General features: G+C 42.5%; 1 protein-coding gene across 1 annotated transcript; it reads right to left on the reverse strand.

The window, feature by feature from the left end:
• Window positions 1-10,112: 10,112 nt before the first annotated feature.
• LOC144695500 (zinc-binding protein A33-like) lies at window positions 10,113-16,953 on the reverse strand. Its single transcript, XM_078566376.1, has 6 exons — window positions 16,465-16,953; window positions 15,694-15,786; window positions 15,356-15,589; window positions 13,889-13,911; window positions 13,681-13,787; window positions 10,113-10,657 (listed from the first exon to the last, which is right to left on the reverse strand). The coding sequence occupies exons 1-6, from the start codon at window positions 16,951-16,953 to the stop codon at window positions 10,113-10,115; spliced, it is 1,491 nt and encodes a 496-aa protein (XP_078422502.1).
• Between the last annotated feature and the right edge of the window lie 5,280 nt (window positions 16,954-22,233).

Below are 22,233 nucleotides of genomic sequence, written 5' to 3' on the forward strand. Positions count from 1 at the left end.
GTATCTCAAGGCCATCTTAATTGCAGAATTAATGTTGAACATTGTGCTTGTCATCTTGTTATGAGATTTTTAGATGCCAACCTTGTAATGCCAGAATAAAGATCATCACAGCTAGTGCTATGCTATTATCATTGTACTAATGGAGCTCCTTATTATGCTGGGGTGCTTTAAATTCAGTTACTTTGAGTGCATTATACTTGAACTGTACTACAGTAATCATGAAGGCAGCTTAAAGACAGATGCAATGTTTATTGCAATTAGATCACAGTAAGTCCCAGCTGTGGTTACATGAACCATTTTCAGCACTACATGAAGTGCATCATCGGCTCAGAATAAACCCTGAAAATCCAAATCTAATCAGTGCACTTCAGCCTTTCCGGATTTTTTTCAAGTTTTAAAATCCACTTTCACTAATTCCTTGAAGACATCCTTCTTAATTTCGTCAACAAATTTCACCTCTTGTATCCTATATTGGGGCAGAGTCCCACAAGGGCAGTTATTGCTCACATAGCCTTCATTCAATGTGGCAACTTTAACCTAAAAGCTCTAAGGATTAGTTTCAGTCAGTTTTGCAGGATAACAACCAGTGAACAGAGCTTGTTCACTTTTTCTTCTTTTAATTTAGGGGAGCTCGCTGGGGGTGTGGGGGGTGTTGTGGGTGGAGGTTGAAATTGAACATGGGCAGGGACGCAAACCATGTAATATCTCACTGATCATCTGGTATACCTCCGCCCTGTGTTCAGTCCTGTTGACTTCAACAAAGCTGAATATTGTTACGATCCCTGTAGACGCTAATAACTTTTAAAAATAGATATGAATTTTCCAGTGACCGATGGAAAGAATCACATGACAAAATTTCATGTGTGAAGACTTTTACTGTAACAAACAGACTAAAATCAACAAAGACTAAACAATACTTAGTAGGCAACAAATAGAGCAAACCACAGAAAAACAAAACCTCCCCATTAACTCAACCAAAAATACCTTGTGACACAGTTGTATGTCACACCATGCTCTCAGCAAATATGTAGCCTTATAGAATAAGTCCCACACTCCTCCTGGTTTTCTGACAACCTTCCTTCTCCCTGTCACCCCAGAGCAAGTCTTCCAGTATCATTTGAAAGACCCTTCACTCAGTCTCTATGTAGCCTTGAACTGACTTACAGTGCAATTAAGATCCATTTTGGTGACTCCTTAATTCTTAAATCTCTAAAAGTTCCATCTGTTCTGTCATCTTTCAAAACATAAAGCTGACTCCTACAAGCATGACTTCTCTTCACCAACAGCATCTCTCTTTCCAAGTCTCTGACTCAGAGGGTCTGTATCCAGTAAGAGCATCTGCACTTCTTTGTGTCAAGGTGTGTAAACTGGCACTTGGTTTTCTATAGGTTCTGGCGTGGGCCTCTTTCCCAATGACAACCAAATCACATGGGCTTGTCTCCAGGCAGAGTTTATGACAATCGCAAACCCCCTTCAGGACATCTGTTTTACCTTTAAGTTAAAGGAAACATATTAAAGCATAGCCATCTTATAATTTCTCACATTCAGTGACTTGGGAATGAATGCGGAAGCTGCCGGGTGCATAGGAAGGCTGGGCGGAAAGACTGTCTTGGTGCACCGGCACTTTGTCAAAGATTTGTTTAAAGCCTTAAAACAAAAAAACAACCCTCCAGTGCTCACCCCACCATCCCTCCATGCAACCTGTGCCCCGTCCATGCCAACACATGACCTCTACCCACCCCCTTAGCTTTTCATACTCTCCATGTTGACCTATGTCCCTCTACCCACCCCATGACCCCTCATACCCTCTATGTCAACTATGTCTCCGACTCACCTCATGACTCTTTATAGTCCCTATGCCAACTTAGTGCCAACTCAGGCCAACCCATGTCTTCACCCACCATCCTTGCCCTTACACCTACCATGCCAACTCACCCAGTATCCACCATAGGCAGACCTCAGGAGCCATGCTGAGATTAAATAAAATAAAGTTCTAAGTGTCCAATGCATAATAAAACACTCACAATCATACTACATTTACATTCCTTCCACTACATAATCCCTTAGAAGAACAAACATTTCATTCAAGTGCTTAATCCCTTAGATAAACAAGCATTGGAATTCATAGTCTCATTTCAAAAAGTCCATAACAGCTTGGACCTGTCAATCAAACTATGAAATGGAAAGCTGTGAAATGGAATATTGTGAAATCAGTCATGCAGCACAAATCCAGTAATGATAACCCTCAGGCTTATGACAACAGACAGAGTGAATAGCAAGCACTGATTTTAAAAAAACTCAAATATTTAGAGGGCAGAAGTTTCAAATTCCTTGACAGCTTGACAGTTAGTTTTGACACTTTTGACAGTTCTTCTTGGCAGTTCCTCTTGACAGCTCTCTTGACAGTTCCAATGAGTTTATCCACTTTTTATGCACATTCATGTCCGCTTTTAACAATCCCAAAGGGTACCTTACCTCTCTCCAAGGGCATATTACCTCTCCAAAAGGACAGCTTATCTCTCCCAAAGGGCATGTGACCTTCCCCAAAGGTGTTCAGGGACAATATCGAAATGGGTAACCTACCTTTCCAAAACAGTACCTCACATCTCCAAAGGACTCTGCAAAGTTTAGACCTGCTCCTACCAGGTCTAATTTGCAAATGTCATGTTTCACACACCTGGCTAATGAAACTTAGGCATGACTGGAGGCAGATATTGTTTTATATGGGCAGCTGTCTGCAAAATGTGCATGTGCAAATCGTGACCCGGCCCCATTCCCACCCCCACAAAAATGGTAGGTGTCGCATTCAGTGACGGGAATCCCATATCTCGGAAGAGGCTCTCCATTATCATGAAAATTCAGTTCTAAATGAATACTCATTGTCAAATCAAAACTAGGAGTTAAATCTGAGTAATCAGTTTTACTGTCAACCTTGTTCATGTAATTGAAGCTTAACTCTGAGTTAAAATTACCTTGCTTCCTTTTCTCTCTGGAACTCTAATCTGAGTGTCCTCATTTCTCTTTTCCTTTTCCTCTCTTTTCAATTCACGTTTTCTTTCTTGAATTCCAGTTTTTTTCATTTATCTATTTCTTTCTGATTCAAATTGTTTCACATGTAATTGAATTCTAGCTAACTCAATATGAGTGCTATCAGGATCACTCTTTTCCTCCTCAAGATTAAAGGACGGAGACAGTACTTCAACAATCTTTGCATTTTTAGCCCCTACATTCAAAAAAGCCCCTACTTGCACTGCCACAGCTTTCACATTAACCTTTGTCAATTGTTTCAAGGCATTAAACAGACTCTAATTCCAGAAGTGCCTGAAAGTAGCCATGCTGACTTGCCACCGAATACAACAAAATTTTGAAGCTTTGAAGTTCGATTCCCATGAGAGTCCTTAATTTGTCACTATCCCCGAAGGGACCAGTAACTTTTAAAAAGAGATATGAATTTTCCAGGAAACAAGTATACTTTGTTTAAAAAAAACAAAAAATAAAGATATCACATCTGGAGTCCCGTGTGGCTCACTTGACGAAAGGGGGGTGGGGGTTGTGGTTGTTGGGGAAATGACAAAATTTCATATTTTAAGACTTTTACTGTAACAAACTAAAATCAATCCAGACTAAACATTAATTAGTAGGCAACACTAATATAGCAAATTACAGAAAAAAACCCTCCTCATTCACTCAACATGAAATACTTTACAACACATTTGTAAATTACACCATGCTCTCAGAAGATATGAAGCCTTGTGGAGTAAGTCCAATACTCCTCCTGGTTTTCCGGCAGGCTCCATTCTCTCTGCCACACCAGGGCAAGTTTACCAGGGTCCTTTAAAAGCCCCTTCAATCAGTCTTCTGAGTATCCTCGAACAGGTTTCCAGCATAAGGTCTGCTCTGGTGACTCCTTAGTTCTTAAATCTCCCAAAGTTCCATCATCTTCTTTCTGTGCAGTATAACAACTCTTACAAGCATCCTGAGCTTACACTAGTAGCTTCACCTCTTCATACAGCAGCACCACTCACTCTCTTTTTCTCTCTCTCTCATTCTCTTCAGGTCTCTGAGCTTAAGATTCGTTGCCCAGAAAGACCACCTGCCTCTTTTTGTGGCAAGTTGTGAAAACTGACACTTGGTTTTCACATGGGCCTGTCTCCAGGTAGAATTTAAAATGATCACCACCACCCCGCTTCAGAACGCTGTTTTTTGCCTTTGATAAAAGAAAACATTTGAAAAACACAGCTGTCTTATGAAGTCTTGCACGTGTAACAATATCAAGGTGTTTCATATAATGATCATGCAATGCAATTCTGTCTGATACGTGCCCCGCCCCAGTCCAATTTCACCTGCAAATTGGTCCTGGGCCATAGCATAAAATGGGCGATAGCATATCCGTAGTGTGTTTTACTGTATAACACAAATTTTGCTCCCCCTGCCAAGATCAACTTCATCCCCCCTGACCTCCAACCATTGCTCTCTATGGGGCCAGCTAATTCAGAAGTAGAGACAGTGACCTTCGAGATCCATTTGCACTGGGGATACCCCTGTTCTGTACTCTTTTTGTATTCTTTCATGGTATGTGAGCATCACTGGCAAGGCCAGCATTCGTTGCCCATTCCTAATTGCTGTTTAGAAGGTGGTGCTCGCTGTTGACCTGAAAGTAAGTCTCACTGAATCTCTCTGACGAGAATTTCATGCACCAGGACTGGAACTGATTGCAGCGTTCTTTACTGGGGCTCCCGGCATAGAGCTGCAGTGATGTCCAAACAGCCATTCACCTTCAAGGATTTTCACAAACACATGAACAGGGAACAAAAAGCACTAAATTAAATGACTTCTCAAAATTTTTATATGGAGAAAATTAAAGACTGGGACATTCACAGGAAGTGAAAGGAGATTAAATTTTCTGAAAAATCTTCTCAAAAATATTATTAAAAATAACTTTTAAAAACTACTAATTAATTATTTAGCAGCACTCCATGAATACAATACATCTGCTCATCCAATTGTATTAACCATATTGCTATTAAAAGCCCAGTTAAACCTGATTGAATAAGGTGTGACATTTTAAGGGATTTCCAACTGAGCAGGAAAGTTGAAATTCTTGCTGACTTCAGTGATTGCTGATTTTGGGGAGTGTTGCACAGTGGAGCTTTGACCAACCCCAGGATTTCTGTGCTAACCTGCACATGCCCAACATCTTGTAGTTGTGCTCGGTGTCAGAGCTTGTGCTGAGGTTAAAAAGCAGAGAAGGGAAACCCAAGATCTGTGCTTGACGACCAGGGAACGTGCTGTGCTGGCAATCGGATGGATTTTCTCCCAGAATGTTTGGGCCATTCTCAGTGTAGAAGGGTCAGGAGGAACAAGGCAGTTGCAGGCAAGCATGTGAGTAGAGGAACAGGAATAGGGCCGTAACTTCTACACAGAAATCAATAATGGGTAATGCAATTCTCAAATGTTCTTTGTAAATAGCTGTTCAAATGCTGTAATGGATTGAGGTTCGCTTGAGCTTGAATGAGTTCATCACTGTCACTAATATGGAGTCAGCTTCCAAGTATCGAGCATATAATCCAAAAGGACTTCAGATTCATTACACATTGACAACTTGGTGCTGGGTCAAGACAAAATTAAACTTTAATAAATATTTATATAGCACACTTAACATCGTAAAATACACTTCACAAGATTGTAAACACACAAAGGTTTATACGGAGCTGGGGAAGATATTAGCACACATGGCCAAAAGCTTGGTCCAACTGATAGGTTTTAAAGAGTGTCTTAAAAGAGGTGTGAGTAGCAGGCAGGCTAAGGGAGGGATGCAGAATTTAGGGGCAGAAGTTTTTGCTCAACATGTGGACGGGTGCCCAGAATGCTTGAGCGTAAAATAGCACACCAACCGACAATTAAGCCCATTAAGCAATTAACTGGGATTTTTAGCTGCCATCCAACCTTACGGTTATTGGGCAGGCAAGTCGGCCAGATGGACTTTGCATTTTCAGGAAACCTCACCCAAGGGAGGGATGAGGTTTCCGTCATTAAATTAAAAGAAAATAAAAATGTTTCAACAGAGTTGTCATGTTGTATATGTTCAGGTGACTGTGTCCGATGCATGGGCATTTTTTCCTGGTTTTTAAAATCTTTATTTTGTGTATTTAAATTCTTCAGCCCCCTGAAGCAGCTCTCTGCCTTCAGGGAACTTTCATTCCATACTCCCCCATGCCCGCGCTGACTTCAGCGCATGCCATCCTCCTGCCCCCCCTCCCCCCCCCCCCCACCCAGGCAGTGCTGATCATATCAGTGCGCGCTAATTGGCCAGCCAGCGTGAAATCGCGGTCCGTGGCCGACTGCAGTCGGCGGTCCGTTTCCTGACCACTCCCGGGCCCGCCCATCACGTCCGCCCTCCGAGCTGAAAATTCAGGCCTAGGTTCCAGATAGTTGAAAGCACAGCCAGCAAAAATGGGCTGAAATATGTGGGGGACACAAAGTAGGCCAGAATTGGAGGAGGACATAGGCCTGAGAGGGTTGTAAGAATGTGGGTTTATGAGAGCATTTTGAGGGATTAAGCATTGTTCTGTAAGAAGTACACTGCTTAGAAATCACAGGGATCAGGAGCAGCGGAACTGTGGAGAGATTGGAACACAAGGATGGGAGATTTAAAATCGAGGCATTGCCTGACTAAGAGTCAAGGTAGACCAGTGAGGGTAGGGATTGATGAGTGAATAGGGCTTAGGATACAGGATTTTGGATGAGCTCAAAGTTGTGGAGGGTGGAAGATGGGCAGGGGGAGGGGTGCTGAACTAGAATAGCAGAATCTGGAGGTCAGTAAAACATTGGCAAGGGTTTCAACAGCAGCTGGTTTGAGGCAGGGCAAATGGTGGCAATGGTGGAGTAGGGTGATCTTCCTGCCAGAGGAAATGAATGTTGAGATCACTATATAACCACATATCAAACATCCCGCCCTCCCTCTGCCCATTCCCATGGAATTAAATGTATTAAGTTTGTTCATTCAAATTATAAAGCTACAGGATTCCCTGGTGTAATAAATATAAAACCACTGTTTGGCACTTCTGCAAATTTGGGCTTAGAATGTTGCAATATGAAAGGACAAAAATGTTAGCTCAGATTTCTAATGTCTTCCGGCGGAAGTGACACAAGGGCACACCCATGCTTCATATTTTTCCAGGAGTTCAACAAAATAATATTTATTTGTTGTTTTTACGAAGGAAGAAATAGTCATAACCAGAAACTATTGAAAGGAAAATACAAAACAAGAGAACTCTGGCAACTGGTCAGGTTTAAGGAAGCCTTCGCATAAATATCGCAGATCCTGCCGGGGTTGGTTTTACCAAAATATGAAAGGAGGAAATATGAGGAGCAGAATTTATTATAGCATAATGCTTAATGACTCAATGGGTTATTTCTCACTCCCTCTCCAGTGTTCCAATTCGTAGAATTATACTGCACAGAAAGAGGCCCTTCGGCCCATTCAACACTTTGAAAGAGCTGTCCCATTTCAATCGAAGGTTAGCTCAGAAAACTATTGATCTGGTGAGATACTGGAGTCTTGAATGAATGAATGAACTGCCTTGAATGTCCTTAGATGCTGTCGACATTCCAACGTAGTATAATTGGAAGAATCTGAGATGCCCAAATTGGGCAAAGTGTCACTCTAACAAAAGATAGGGAATGGCATGGACCAGATGCTTCTCATCTTCATCAGCCATTGTGGACTTAAAAGATCCAAGCCAATCAAACAGACTCCACACCCTGTAAGTAATATTTCACACAACCCTGGACTCACCAGGTATTTTATATATATACTTTTCCAGGAAGCTTCTCTTCATGAGGTTTTGTACATCTTGCTCACCTCTGAGGCAGAAGGTGGTGAATTCGAATCCCAGTCCAGTGACTTGAACGCATAATCGAAGCTGACGCTGCCAGTGCAATGTTGAGGGGGGTATTGCCCATATTTTAATTCTCCTCTGTCTCTGTGCTCCAATGTTTCTCAGTGCAATTAAGTTTGTTACTTAATGTCGCAGGAGTGTCTACAGCTAGTTGCCATGAGTTTGTTACATGCACCAACTATCACCAAGATATAATCTAGGCTGGAATTCAGTGCAGTACTGATGGAGTGCTTTCATATGAGATCTTAAACCAAGGCTTTGTAAGGTCACTTACAGCACTATTGGAATAAGAGCAAGTGTTGTGCCCAACATTTACCCCTTGGTCAAGACCACCAATAAAAGCCGATGATCTCACTCATCGCTGTATATTGGGCATTACTGCATGCAAATTGACTGCCATGTTTCCTATATTACAACAGTCACTGCACAGAAGTGCGTCATTAGCTGTAAACCACTTTGCAATGTCCTAAGGTGTTATACAAATGCAAGTTCTTCCCTTTGTTTCAAATGCGTTGTGTGCCTTTGGTCCAGTTGTGGCACCCAAACTATAGACAAACAAAAACTAATAGCTCAATGTACTAAAAAGTACCCCTCAATTCTGATTAGTTGACAAGACTAAATAGTGAAAACCAATCATTGATAGCCCCAATATAACTCATTAGATTGGTTTAGTCTGTTAATGAGAGATTGAATGGAGAATTAGTTTTGATTGAAACTCCTTCAAATTAAAATAAAAAAAAATGGTGCCCAATGTTTTAAAGCGTTCTATGTTCTGTGAAAGGGTTTTTCGTCAATTGTGTTGTTTAATCTTAGACTGAGGGAGATTTCTGTACACCTTTGCATTGAATCGTATTTCATTTATTGTGTTCAATGTGCTAATGGAGTCCTGTGTACAGTTGGTTCTTTATGCTTTGTCATTCAGCATCCTTCTACAACCTTGATTTCAATAACCATGTTGTGACGTGGAAAAGGAAGATGGCGTAGATGCAGAAATCAGTGAGGAAGGTTGATGTATCCTTCTAAGTCTTGTTCCATAACTCACATCCACCTTAGTAAATGGTAGCATAGTGTTACTGGGCTAGTAATTGAGTGATGTAGACCATTGATCCAGTGATATCAGTTCAAATCCCACCACAACAGTTTGGAATTTAAATTCAGTTAATTAGATAAGTATGGAATTTAAAAGGAAAACAAACTAGCATCAGGAAATGGTGACTATGTATGCACTAAATTGTTGTAAAGGTAAGCTTAAGGGAAAGAAACTTTACATCAGGAAGTCCTTCCCCTGCTCTAGCCTATATGTAATTCCAGAATCTCAATAATGTGGTTGGCTCTGAACTACCCTCTGAAATGGGCTAGCAAACTCACTCAGTTGGCAAGAAAGTGCCTCACTCATCCCCTCAAGGGCAATTAGGGATGGGCAATAACTGCCAGCAATCACCACATCCTGTGGATGAATCACACTGTCAGAATAGTCAATGTGCCCTCACTGTTGCCTCCCCTATTCCTGGGAGAACAGAGCTGCAATTGCAGCTCAGCTTCCTCTCAGACTTGTGATGGGACCCCAAGACCTTTCTTTCACTAGCTGGCCCTGTGCCTACCCCTGCCACTGTACCCTATTCCAGAGCTTAGCACCTGAACACTCCCCTTCCTGGCCAGCCCACATCTAGCTCCATGAACACAGAGGCATCCTGATCCAAAGTGCCCATATTCTAACCTCACCTAAATCTTTCTTGCCTCCTTCATGCTCCATGTCTAGAAGTTTAATGTAAGGACTGCTGAAGGACCTCTTTGGATGTGAGGTGCACTATAGGAAGCCATGCATTTGCTACCATTGTACTTCTATCTTCTACATGTCCTACTGCTGCACCTAGATTTTTTGGACGCTGAATGTGCCATATTTGGGTTACACTCACCAACCTCTGCTGTTTTTGGTTTTCACCCAGTGGGTGAAGGGCTTATCTGTTTGGACTTTTAAAGGAGGAAACAACGATTGTATGGAATGAAGCAATCAATAACCTCCCACCCCCACCCCACCCCCTCCATTCGCTCCATGCCCTGCCCCTCGCACTCCATTGAATGGCTTTTTCTGCTTGTGAAGCCTTAGATTATTCTAAATGCCTCTACTCTTCTGCTGGTAACAACATTTGAAAGCAAATAGTTGAACAGAGAGAGAAAAAAGTATTGCATGAAAACTGACGTTCTACGGTGTTAATGACCTTTAACGGAGCAGATCTTTAGCGGTTCTGTGTTTTCTCCATTGCCATTCAAACAAGGACTGAAGAAAGGATAGAGTTTCTCAGTGAAGATGTCGCTGAAAGTGTGGAGATGGAACATGTTGTCCGCATTGTAAAACGATACCTGCCCCTGCTCGTAGTCCAGGTACACCCCGATCTTCCTGGGTTTGACACTCACAGTCAGGATGGTGCGCGGCAACGTACCAGCTTTATATTCACTCCTTCTCAGCCACACAATCCAGTAGCCAGCCTCTGGCGTTGCTGTGATGTCTCCCTTCCTGTTGATGGACTCGGCAACCACTCCAAGATCCCACTCAGCACTGTCTCCCACCTCGACTTCCCAGTAGTGCTTCCCCGACGTGAATCCCTCTGATGCCAAGACACACACACATGGGTAGAACCTTTCCGATGTCTCGGGCAGCAGCTGTCCTTGATCTCCGTACCTTACGCTGGTCAGGTCCTCAGACAGGATGAGCCAGGAATGTGCTGTGTTGGGATCCAGAGTCAGGCAAGTTGGAGCTGGAAGCGAGAGAAACAAAAAGATGGATACTTGAATTATTTAGTCACAAAATGGCTATCACTTATCAAAGCACCTGTACTGTTCTATAATAAAAGCAAAATACTGAGGATGCCTGAGGTCTGAAATCAAAACAGAAAGTGCTAGGAGGGAGAAAGAGAGTCAACATTTTAAGTCCAATATGACTCTTCTTCAAAGCTGAAGAGAGGTAGAAATGTGATGGGTTTTATGCTGTTGAGAAAGGGGGAGGGGCAGGTGGAGCAAAAGAGAAGGTCAGGGATAGGTTAGAGGGTTTGGAGATTAAAGGGCAAAGATGAAATGGTACCAAAGGCAAAGGGAGCAGTAATGATAGTATCAAAGTGTTAATGAGAGTATTAAATTATACTATCATTACCACTCCCTCTTCTCACAGATGCTGCAAGATCTGCTGAAGGTTTCCAGTACTTTCTGCTTTTATTCTATTCTATAATTCACTGATGATTGAAGGAAAATCCCCAATCTGAATCTCCCTCTAATCACCAGGACTGGAAGTTATCAGTGACTTCAAATAATGAGATTGATTTCAAGAGGAGTGCAGAAGGTTCTGGGGAGACTGTGTAGAGATAGTTTAAAAATAGCAAACTTTGGTTCAATAAGGAAACACTAGGCAGAATATTGTGGCAGTGGGATTTTATGTTCCCGCCGACATCAATGGAGTTTACAATGGCTCACTGCATTTTACAGCCTGTACCCGCTGTGACCGGGACGTAAAATTCTGGCCACTATTTCCACAGGCTGGGAAGTCACTAATAAGGGGCGAAGGTAAAAATACTGAAGTGGGATAATGATAGCTTTTATCACCAGGTTAAAACAATTGGACGTTAGGGAATCACAAGCATAGTTTATGACCTGTCCAATTTTCTTTACTGAAGTCAATGGAAAATACAAATGCGGAGCTGTGCGAAACAGGCTGCTGATTTGCTTTGAGCCTGTTTCATCCCCATTTAATCACATTTTTTTTTCAGATTCATTCATGGGATGTGGACATCACTGGCAAGGCCAGCTTTTGTTGCCCATCCCCAATTGCCCTTGAACTGAGCAGCTTGCTAGGGCCATTTCAGAGGGCAGTTAAGGGTCAACCACATTGCTGTGGGTCTGGGGTCACATGTAGGCCAGAGAAGGTAAGGACAGCAGTTTTCCCTCCCTAAAGGGCATTAGTGAACCCAGATGGGTTTCTATGACAATCTGTGAGAGTTGTCATGGTCACCACTACTGAGACTAGCTTTTAATTCCAGATTGATTAATTGAAGCTAAATTCCACCAGCTGCCATGGTGGGATTTGAACCCATGTCCCCAGAGCATTAACCTGAATGACTAGTTCCGTGACATTACCACTAGCCACCATCTCCCCACAAAATCCATCGTCCGTTATACACTCCACCTGACATTTGGTTCCGCTAACTTAAATATCAGGCGAGTCGCATAACGTGATGGCCAGTGTAATTCTGCCTGATTTGTGCTCTTTCCCAATGTCCAGTTCTTTCCCAGTGGAAAATAAGATCATACTTGTTATAAAGCAAGTGCCCAAAATTCTCCACTAGTCTTCACGCCAAACTGCATAAACTGATTTCACCTGAAAATTTCATAGTGGAGTTATTTTTTGAGCAGCATTAGTGGTGCTTGCGACTTTCTGACAAAGGCCATCTAGTGCAACATATGGAGCAAACCACAGTTAGTACTCTTAGAACAGAGGATGGTGTTAATATTACTGTGAGAACAGAATGAGAAAACACACTGAGCAAATGTTATCAGTTTGTCAGATGCAAGGACAGTTTGGTATCTATATAACTGAAAAGAACAACAAATAAACATTTATAGCTGCTGTTGACTGGGCTAAAATTGCTTAGTGGGCACTTGTTTTGGTCACATTTGCATCATAAGCACATTTTGTTCTGTTAATATACAATGTTTATTTTTAATCGGGCTGTTTAATGGTTGTATAGTTTTGGAGGACAATGCGTTATTAAAACACTTGCTTTCACATTGTATCAGCTATAACTGGAAAAGAAAATGTTTTCTTTCCACTGAGCTAATTAACTATTGTCCAACCTTGCAGGCGAGAAGAAGGATATTGAAAAAGCAACAGAGTATTAGTATCATTTCACTGCCATCAAGATGGGGAAGATTTTTAATGTGCCTGATTTTCAGTTGCAGTGCTGACTTACAATCTGGCGGATTCTATAATGAGTGGGTTAATCACAAGTTCAGGGTTAATACTGCGTGAATTTTCAAAATCTGTTCAATATATCTGCGGAGTTTGTCCAACCATTAACGTAGAAACATAGAAACTAGGAGCAGGAGTCGGCCATTTGCCCCTTCAGGCTTGCTCCGCCATTCAATATGATTATGGCTGATCCTCTATCTCAACGCCATTTTCCCGCTTTCTCTCTATACCCCTTGATGCCCCTAAGGTCAAAAAAGTTATCAATTTCTTTCTTGAATATACTCAGTGACCCGGCCTCCACAGCCTTCTGTGGTAGAAAATTCCACAGGTTGACCACGCTCTGAGTGAAGAAATTATTCCTCATCTCAGTCCTAAATAGCCTGCCCCGTATCCTGAGACTATGACCCCTGGTTTGAGACTGTGGTTAACAAAGCAATTGTATCCAATCTCTGGAAAGCAAATTATGCATCATAATAATGTTTCTTGCTTAAAGTTTCTTTTATTTGAATTTTCTTTTATACATCGAGAGCAGCTTCTTATAGTCGTTTGGTAGCACAGAACTTGTGTATTTCTGAAAATAGACATATTGAAGCCTTTTGTCTTGCACTCATCAGGACAATTGCAAGAATACCAATATACAGCGGAAAACAACAATTTATACTATATGTGAAGAGATGCTGATTGGTTGGCAAGTGGCAACGCCACTCTTCACATATAGTATAAATTGTTGTTTTTCCCCTTATATTGGTATTCTTGTGAGTAACCTGGTGAATGCAACACGAAAAGCTTTGACATGTCTCTTTTTCAGCAATAACTTCTTACCTGGGCAGATGGTGTCGATCATCTGTCTCCACACTGTGTACTGCAAAGGTCCTTTGAACAGTCCCAGAGGCAGATTTCCACTGGTTAATATGCGGTGACTGTCTTCACTAATAAAGCAAACATGTAATAATTGGCATTACAAAGTGACCTTAAACAATATCATTTTTTTGGTTTATATATAGTGTTTCTGTGAAGAACTTCGCATTACCTCTTTTGTCCACAAGCTTCTTCCTAAAGGTAAAATAGAAGAGGTGTCTTAGCTGGGCATTGTATCGCACTGATGATAGTGTTAGGATAGACAGAAACCAGCATCAAACGCAGCACCAAAATAACCAAACCTCAATTAGGGGAGAGCAGGAGAGGCACAAATTCATATGAAACAAGACCATTTTGTACATAATTGATATAGAAATTAGGAATTCTCTCCTTCAACAGGCTGTGGATCTGTGATAATTGGAGCTTTCAAGACTTGAGTTTGATAGATTTTTTACTGGCTAAGGTATCAAGGAACATGGAGCTAAGGTGAGTAAATGGAGTTAAGATACAGGTTGACCATGATCTAACTGAATGGTACAAAAGCCTCCTCCTGTTCCTATGCCACAGAAGTGACCTCAGATGCTTGAGCCTCGGAACTTCTGTTGGCACTACAATGCTTGATCTTTCCATTTATCAATTCTTTTACCCGTATTTTAACCCCTTTATTTTAGCCTGATTAACAGCTCTCCAGACTAATGGAAAAAAGCATGCCACAGCAATGTGCCAAGGGCTGGCACAGTAATAATAATTTCTGACATAATTGGATATTGGCACACAAATCCCTTGGTTTCAAATCTGCACCCCACCCACTCCCCACCACCACTGCATTCCACCAGAATTAATGTTTTGAGTCCATATGACTCTTCTGAAGAAGAAGTCACACAGACTCAAAACGTTAACTCTGTCCCTCTCTCCACAGATGCAGTCAAACCTGTTGAGTTTTTCCAGCATTTCCTATTTTTATTTCAGATTTCCAGCATCTGCAGTATTTTATTTTTATCTTTGAGACTAATGTTGGGTGGACTGTGAAACCAGCTTTCCTCCCACTCTCATGTGTCACATAAGAAATAGGAGCAGGAGTCGGCCATTTCACTCCTTAAGCCTAGCTCGCCATTCAATCAGGCCATGGCTAATCTGATTGTGATCTTAACTCCACTTTCCTGCCTGCCCCCATAGTCATTTTCCCAGCTGGACAATAAGGTTAAAACTACAACTCGCAATCTCAGCGAGATTCAGATCAGTAAAGTTACAAGCGCAGAATAATAAAGTCATTCACAGCTCATTACTATGTTCTTGGCCCAGAAAATTAGAATAAGGATGTTTCCTATCTTAAAAGTGCCTGAATTGAGACATTTAGAGATTTGATCCACTGGGTGTGTGCAGCCTCATTGATTAACAATTGAAGAGTGATCTTCAAGAGGATACAAACTCAAACCTGTTTGGAAAATTAAAACCTGTTTGAACAATTTTACTTCCTGCTCTGCACTTCATTTTGCCAACCTGTGGTTCTTCTCAGAGAACATGTGTCTGCATGCTATGCAAGTGAAATCGTGAAGATTAGGTATTTTCAAGCTGCAAATTAAACACTGAACGTGGCTGAATATAACAAACATTTCCCCATTCCCCATGACCCTTGTACCTCCAAAAAGTTGATCGACTCTCTTTGGTCCATTTTGCTGTGCAAGCGCAAAAGCTTTTGCTGAATGGAATCTAAATGATCCTTTATCTCTTGAAGGCTCTTTTCCATTGCTTCAGAAATGTTCTCTTCGTGGTCCTTCAGCTCTCGAATCAAGCTCTCTTCTTTCCTGTTGAGGAACTGGTGCATTTTTGCGAACTCGGATGAAATGAGGTTCTGCAGACTGGTCGACTTCTCCTGTGGAAAACAGCAGTGCAACAAACAAGAAAAGGGGTAAAATCTATAGCGCCAAAATGCCAGGTGGCGAAGGACAGGCAGAAAGAAACGTGGAGGGAACTTACTCCAATTTCTGAAATGCTCTGTTTTTCTTTCAACTTGGCTTCAAGAACAGTGATCTTCTGCCTCAGCTTGTCCAAGGATGATTTCAGTCTATCCTAGGGTTAAAACAACTATTTTGAAGAAACATTTATATGTCCAGGTGAGAAACCAGACAATGCATTGGGTAGGGTGGGGGTGGGTGGGTTCCAATTCAGTCAGCTGTCCAAGTTCCCGTGACAACATGCATGCTGTCAGCTGGAGCTATAGGTGGTGATGGTAGAGCCTCCGATGTTCTTTCCATCAAATGGCTGACCAGGAATCTCTCCTGCTCTTCCTGCCCACCATTAGTGTACACTGGAAGGATTTGCAGGTTGGTGTTCAGCCAGTTGGGCTGCATTATGCAGCCCTTGGCCATCAAATGTTGAGGTGGGACTTGAACCTGGAATATCTGGCCCAGAGGCAGGAACACCACCCACTGTGCCACACTGAGGTAGGGGAGCAATTTGAGATGCAGGAGATGGAACAAAACGGGTGCTGTTGAATTAGCCTCCTCACTATCCACCATCCCTGATTTTCGGGTGAGGTGCATCATGGGCCTTCAATCCGACATCGCCTGCTTTGTGCCAAAGCTAAAAACGCTTCCTGCTATAGGTACAAAACAGTTCCGAGGAAGAATCGTATTGGATTCGAAATGTTAACTCCTGCTTCTCTCTCCACAGCTGCTGTCCGGCCTGCTGAGTTTTTCCAGCACTTTCTGTTTATCATTTTTGATTCAAAACCGGCCGTAGTTTTACCTTGTACTTGATGACCGCCTCGTGAATGAGCATAAAATCGTGGAACTTATGACTCCGACCTCCTCTCCCATCCAGACACATCACACAGATCAACTCTTTGTCAGTCTCACAGAAGAGTTGCAGCTCTTCCTGATGCTCGCTGCAGTACAGTTTGATGTCCGGACCCTTCACTTTCAGCTGTAGACTGGGAGCCCCCCAGCACTCCAGGCTGGTGGAGACAGAGTGTTCATACTTCACCGGAGCCAGCCTCAGGTTCCTCACTTTGTCCGCAAGATTGGCCAGAGCCCGGTTGATCCTCAGGCTGCTCTCCCTCGACACTTTGCAACACTCTGGGCACAAGTTTCTCTCACCCTTTTCCCAGTACACTCTGATGCAGGGCTGGCAGAAGTTGTGACCACAGTCCAGGATCACCGGCTGCCTGAACAGCTCCAGGCAGATGGGGCAGTTTAAATATTTAGCTAAACTCTCAGCTTGCTCTTTTGATGCCATTTTCCAGCCTCACTGCTTCCCTGTGACCTCCACTTCACTGGGGTTTATCCAAACGCGCCTCTCTGCGGGATCAAGAACAGTACTTACTGTCCTAAACAAGGCAGATAGCCTGGGAAGAATGTTGCCAACTTTGGTTGGAAATATTCCTCCTGCCTCTAATCATCCCGCCCCCAAATTCTTGTCATTGGTTGCTGGACGTGCAGTGATGCTCCCAGTAGTCAGTAGCTGTTCGATATATAGCCATACACAACACACAACATACTCACACACACACATACACATACACACTCACGCACACACACACACACACACACACATACACGCACATATACATACACACATACACACACATATTCACACATATTCACACACACACATACACACACACAGATACACACACATACACATAAACAGATACACACACATACACGCACACATGCGCGCACACACACACGCACACATACACACACACAGATACACACACACACAGATACACTCACACACAGATACACTCGCACACAGATACACACACACACAGATACACACACACAGATACACACACACGCGCGCGCACACACACACACAGATACACACACGCACACACACACACAGATACACACACACACATACACCAACATAGACACATATACACACACATACAAACACATACGCACGCACATACGCACACATACACATACAAACACACACACAAAAACACACAAAAATATAGATATATAAAATATATTAACAACCTGGAATTGGTTATGCATAATTTCAAAATTTGCAGATTACACAAAACTGGGAAATGTGGTCCAATTTTAAAGATGGTTCAGAGACCTGGATGTGCAGTTCTTTGATAACTACTTGAAGGGGAGTAAAATGCAGGGATAGGATGGAGTGGGAGAAACCTGATAGCCCTATCAAAGAGCTAGCACAAGGACAATGGGCTGAATGGTCTCCTTCTCTGCGGGAACATTGTGAGATCCTATGATTCTGTGACATATCCATCCCCATGGTCCATGGATTGCTATGACATTCGGAAAATGAATCCATTTTCATGACTTCATGGGGCGATTCTTGACTGTAGGTGAAACAGTAATTTTTTTCCCCTAATCAATTAATTCAAAGAATTCATTTTTAATGCTCTGTAGATTAGTCTGCAATTCCTGGAGGTTCCAACAACCCTAGCTGGGCATGCAGATTCCATGAGGTTCCTTGCAAAATTCCCTGCAGCCCACCACCACTTCCACCTCCAGCTTATAGTTGTAGGCAATATCTTCAAAAGTTATCTGCTTTCTTTTAATTTGGAAGGTACCCTGATGTTAATTTTTGATCATGTTAAAGTTAGAAGCCTATCAGAAGGCAAAGCGTGGTTTAAAAATAAATTTACAAGTTCGGGATTAGGATCAACAGAATTTAAGCAACAGCCCAAAAGGCACACAAGGGAATTAGATTGGGTATGCCAAGCAGCTCATTGTAGATGGAGACGGTAAATGTATAGCCAAGGGACTGGACTTGATGTTTTTTGGAAAGGTGAGGGAGCTAGGTGGAATGGAAAGTGAGAGGTCTGCTCATTCCCACCCCTGCTGTTTCAGACTGCTACATTAAACATCAGATGGCCAATTAGCAGCCGCCTAGTTGGAAGGCAGCCAATTTTGGAGGGGCTTAGTACCTAATCAGGAGTCTAGGCTGGGATGTCATGTGACAAAGGGGTAATGCTGTCATAGCTACAAGTTTAAAGGCTCCCTACTCTCTGAATCTCTTTTCATTTCTTACTGGGGGCTACAAAAAGTTAATAACTGATGTCAAAGATCCTACACTGCCCTCTTCCCCAGCAGACTCTGCTGCCACATTCAGCCATGGTCCTGCTGACAGACCTTTTCTTCCTCATAGCTGCTGTAAAAGCAATCCCAAAATGTTTTCCTGTTCAGAGCCCGAACAATGCAGTGGGCAACAAAAGAGTTCCATACGATTAGCTCTTTAATAAGCTCAATGGCCTGTTAAGTGGAGATTTCAAAATGGCGGCGGGCTTCCGATTTCCGCACCCGCTCGCCTTGTGTAATATCCAGGACTGACGTGATGACGTCATATTGCTCCTCCGGCCGTATCTTATGTTGGCAAGGTGGGGTGAGAGGACCCGCCCAAATTTTGGTTGTAAAATGCATCATTTTAAAAAAAAATCCCACCATGAATCATCTGCAAGTGAAACAGAACATGTTAGAAACTTATCTGTAAATAAGCTGCGTTGGAAGCAATTCAGAGGGGATTTACTGAACCAATATCAGGAATGGGCGGGTTGCCTTATGAGGAAAGTTTGTCCAGGTTAGGCTTGTATCCACTGGAGTGACTTGGCCTCCACAGCCCTCTGTGGTAGAGATTTCCGCAGGTTCACCACCCTCTGAGTGAAGAAGTTTCTCCTCACCTCAGTCCTAAATGGTTTACCCCGTATCCTGAGACTGTGACCCCTTGTTCTAAACCCCCCAGCCAGAAGAAACATCATCCCTGCATCCAGTCTGTCCATCCCTGTCAGAATTTTATACGTTTCAATGAGATCCCCTCTCATTCTTCTAAACTTCAGTGAATACAGGTCTAGTTGGCCCAATCTCTCCTCATACGACAATCCTGCCATCCCAGGAATCAGTCTGGTGAACAGAGAAAACACTAATAGCACTTCCTCGATATTTAGTCTGGAAAGGAAAGTTACCACATCTTGAAGTGGTGGGGTGGGGACCAACTGTGGATGATAGAGTGACTAGCAATAAATGGAGAGGCCTTCCTGGGTCCAAACACATTTTTTTTCTCATCCCTCATCCACCTAAAGCTTTTACCCTGACAGGACTAAATTATACTAAATAAATTAGCAATGAATGATTCTTCAGTGATCTAGTTTGATTGAATATCCCAATGGGAGTATCTTTTTAGTGAGTTTATAGAATTATTTCCAATCAAAACTATTTAATAAATACATTGTGTAAATGGACTTTGATTTATCAGTCAATGGACGCCAGGGTTTTTCCTTATTGATTGCATTTTTTCTAACTGTGTTGAACTATATTTTCCAATAGGTCAATGCTAACCAGAGGCTGATATATCCATGTGACCTTGAGGTTTGGGAGTATTGCTTGTGCTACATTGTGACACTCTGTTTCGCTGTAACTTCTAATTGCTTATTGGGTGCTGCTGAATTTGATAACACCCCGGAAGACAGTAGACTTTGACTTTCTCCAATGCTGGCAAAACAGCAGCTGGTTTAACATCCGATTCCGCTTTATATTTTAGTTGACCTTTAATAGCAATAATAATTGCAAGAGATGCAATATGGGCTGCTCCAGCCCCCCTGTCACCCTTTCTATACCATAGCAAAAACTCAAGATCGACTCTCTATCACTGTCATGTCTCCTCAGCATCCCCTGTACCAGACCTGGGGGTGACTTTGGTAGGTTGTGAATTCAAGTTCCACTCCAGGATTGAATCCAGACTGAATCTTCAGTGCAGTGCTGAGGGAGTGCTGCATTGAAGGAGGTGGCGTCTTTCAGATGAAACATTGAGCTAAGGCACCCCTCAGAACTCTCAGGTGAATGTAAAAGATCCCATGGTCACTATTCAAAGGAAGATAGAAAAATTATTCCTTGTGTCCTGGCCAGTATTTATCCCTCAATTAACATCACAAAAGCAGTATACATTATCACCATTATCACATTGCTGTTTGTGGGAGCTTGCTGTGTGCAAATTGGCCGCCAGATTTCCTACATTAAAACAGTGAATACACATTGTATTATTGTCTGTGAAGCCCTATTGGGGCATCCTTTGATCATTAAAGGCATTACTTGTGTTTCTTTATAAGAGGGCGCATCATAGGAACTGAATATCGGTGGGCCGGGTGACCAACTGGTGGCCAACACAATATCATCTATTTGGACTGTGTCCAATTTCTACCCACTCTATGAACCACACAGTGATGCAGATGCACGGCAAGAAGCAAACAAAGACACCTAGAGAGCGGAATGTGACCATAATACTCAAACGATGATAGTTTGTAATGTTTTCATTCCTGCTACAACATTTCTGGCTCATTTACCCCAATCCGTGGCTTTTCCTTTCTTCCCCTCTACCTCCTCCTTTAGGATGCTCCTTGAAACTTAGTATTTTTACCAAGCTTTTGGTGACCTGTCCGAATAAGAAATCAGGTGTAGGCCATTCAGCCCCTTGAGCCTGCGTTGCCATTCAATACAACCATGGCTGATCTTTGACCTCGCTGTTTCACCCTTTGTTTCCATGTCAGTATTTGTCTGATTATGCCTCTTTGAAACACCCTGGGATGTTATGAGGAAAGATTGGATGGGCTATTCTTTTTTCCACTTGGGTTTAGAAGAGTAAGAGGTGACATGATTGAAACATATAAGATCCTGAGGGGTCTTGACAGGGTTTTTATATTTGTTCATGGGATGTGGGTATCACTGGCTAGGCCAGCATTTATTGCCCATTCCTAATTGCCCCTTTGCAAAGGGCATATCAACTGCATTGCTATGAATCTGGAATCACATTTAGGTCAGACCAGGTAAGGACAGTAGATTTTCTTTCCTAAAGCATGTTAGTAAACCAGATGGGTTTTTACAACAATTGACAGTGGTTTCACAGTCTTCATTAGACTTTTAATTCCAGATTTTCACTGAATTCAAATTTCACCTTCTGCTGTGGCAGGATTTGAAACCAAGTGCCCAGAACATTTCCCTGGGGTCTCTGGATTACTAGTCCAGTGACAATACCACTATGCCATCACCTCCCCCAAATATGAAGAGGATGCTTCTTCTTATGGGAGAATGTAGAACTTGGGGCCACTGTTTAAAAATAAGGGCTCGCCCATTTAAGACAGAGATGAGGAGAAGTATTTTCTCTCAGAGGATCATGAGTTCGAACTCTCTTCCACAAAAGGCAGTGGAAGCAGAGTTTCTGAACATTTATAAGGCAGAGGTAGACAGATTCTTGATAAGCAAGGTTATCGGAGGTAGGTGGGAATGTGAAGTTGAAGTTACAATCAGATCAGCCATGATCTTAGTAAATGACGGAGCAGGCTCGAAGGGCCGAGTGGCCTACCCCTAGTTTGTATGTTCATATGTAAAACAATCACAGCCTATCTAATCTTTCCTCACAGCAAGGAAATCTCCATTCCTGGCAATATCCTGTGTAAATTCCCTTTGTACTCTCTCTTACGCAACTCACACAATACCGAGTCAATTTCTTCAGGCAAGAAATCTATCCGACAATGTTCAATATCCAGTT

This window comes from Cetorhinus maximus, chromosome 21, assembly GCF_964194155.1.
Source record: "Cetorhinus maximus chromosome 21, sCetMax3.hap1.1, whole genome shotgun sequence".
Lineage (NCBI taxonomy): Eukaryota > Metazoa > Chordata > Chondrichthyes > Lamniformes > Cetorhinidae > Cetorhinus > Cetorhinus maximus.